Below are 1,850 nucleotides of genomic sequence, written 5' to 3' on the forward strand. Positions count from 1 at the left end.
GCTGCTGGCGGCCCAACTGGCGCCCGCTGGCGCCGCCGCCTACGCTGCCACCAAGCTCGAGGAAATGCTGGGGCCTGCGGAGGGCGCCGCCCGCGAGCAGCTGGGCGCGCGCCTGCCCCACGCCCGCGCCTGGCTGGCGGCGGCTTCCGGGCAGCTGCCGCAGGTGGAGCAGCTGGCAGGCCTGCACCCTCCCGGCCCCGGCGCCGCAGTTGCAGAGGAGGCTCGGCAGGCGCAGGCGCTGCCGGCGCTCCGCGCCGGCCTGCGCTCCGCCCCCGGCGGCGACGCCTCGCCTGGCGGTGCCGTAGGGCGGCAGCTGCTCACGGCGCCGGTGGCGGCGGCCAGCTGGCGGGGGCTGGTGCGCCTGGGGCTGGTGCAGCTGGTGTCAGGTGAAGCGCTGCTGGGGGTGCGCTGTGCTGTGCTGCACTGTGTTTGCCCTGCTGTGCCCTGCTCTGCTTTGCCCTGCACTGCTCTGCTGTGCAGTGTGCGCCAGCCCCGTGGCACTCTCCTTTCCGCCGCCGGCCGCTGACGCCTGCCGCCGACCGTCCGCCGCCCTCCCGCGCATGCCCCCGCCCGCAGGCGAGGGCGCGGTGGCCCGCCTGCCCCTGCCAGAGACGCTTCGCCTCGACACGCCCCGCCTGCACGCGGCGCAGGTGCGCGCTTGCCTGTGTGTGTGTGTGCCTGCCTGTGTGTTTGTGTGTGTTGGTTATGATGTCATGCTGTCTGCCTGTGTGCGTGTGTGTGTGTGCGTGTGTGCGTGTGTGGGTACGGATGTGCGCGTGTGCGTTGGGGGGTACCTGAAGCCATCTGCCTGCCTGCCTGCCTGCTGTCAACATGTCTGGTCCCGCCTGTTGATGATCCTGCACCGTACCGCCTCCCGTACCATACCGCAGGCCGAGTTCCAGCGACTGCTGGTCCTGGCCGCCTGCCTGATGCTGGTGCGGCAGGGGGCCGCCGCCGCGGGGAAGGTGCGCTGCCTGCGTGTGTGTGTTGTGTGTGTGCGCGTGTGTGCGCGCGTGTGGGTGTGTGGGTGTGTGGGTAGCCTCATTTGCCTGCCTGCCCGCCCGCCTGCCTGCCTGCCTGTTGCCTGCCAGCTCCAGCTCCCTCGCCGCACCCGCCCTCGGCTGCTGCGCGCCTGCAACGATTTGCAAGCGGCCCAGCGCTGCTCTCACCAGTCCCTCGCCTCACACCCCTCCGCAGCCAACCAAACCTGGTCGCTGCCCCTTACCCACCCCTCTGCCCCGCTGAACCTCTGCTCCACCCACCCACCCGCCCGCCCACCCCGCTGCAGGCCTTTGGCGTATCCCAGGCGGCGGCGGCCAAGCGGCGGCTGGGCGCGCTGCTGGCCGACCCCGCCATGCGCCTGCCAGACCTGGCGGCTGAGGTGGCGCGCCTCGCAGGTGCATGCACGTCGTGTGTGTGTGTGTGTGTGGTGTGTGGTGTGTGGTTTGTGTGTGCTGGCTGTGTGTGCACGGCGTGCGCAGCGGGGCTGGCCAACTGGGCCTCTCCCAGAAGCAGGCACGCAGGCGTGGCGCTGTCTGCCGCTTGCTCGAGTTGTAGGCTGGGCTTAAACCGGCTCTGAGCCTGCCCGGACCCACGTGCCGCCCGCTGCAGGCGGGGAGGCGGGCGCGGCGCGGGAGCGGGCTGCCCAGGAGTCGATATCCCGCCTGCTGAGCCGCGGTGGCGGGGCGATGAAGGTGGGCGGTGCATATGTGTATGCGTGTGTGAGCGTGTTGTGTGTGTGTGTGTGCCTGTGTGTGTCGCCTGCGTGTGTGTGTGTGAAGAGGTTGGCGTGTGTGATGTGGGTGCGCGTGCTTCTTCGGGTTGCCGGGGCGCCGCCGCCGCCCTTTCTG

At 71.3% G+C, this 1,850-nt stretch overlaps 1 protein-coding gene across 1 annotated transcript in view; it reads left to right on the plus strand.

Moving 5' to 3' along the window:
• Window positions 1-1,850, plus strand: part of CHLNCDRAFT_144631 (hypothetical protein) — a gene marked incomplete at both ends in the record, with an annotated part of 5,526 nt that overhangs the window by 3,066 nt on the left and 610 nt on the right. The window contains 5 exons of the mRNA XM_005842697.1: window positions 210-386; window positions 577-650; window positions 891-965; window positions 1,289-1,397; window positions 1,612-1,694. Coding sequence (XP_005842755.1) covers window positions 210-386; window positions 577-650; window positions 891-965; window positions 1,289-1,397; window positions 1,612-1,694 — 518 coding nt within the window. The remainder of the gene's footprint in view (window positions 1-209; window positions 387-576; window positions 651-890; window positions 966-1,288; window positions 1,398-1,611; window positions 1,695-1,850) is intronic.

This window comes from Chlorella variabilis (genome assembly GCF_000147415.1).
Source record: "Chlorella variabilis unplaced genomic scaffold CHLNCscaffold_73, whole genome shotgun sequence".
Taxonomy (NCBI): Eukaryota; Viridiplantae; Chlorophyta; class Trebouxiophyceae; order Chlorellales; family Chlorellaceae; genus Chlorella; species Chlorella variabilis.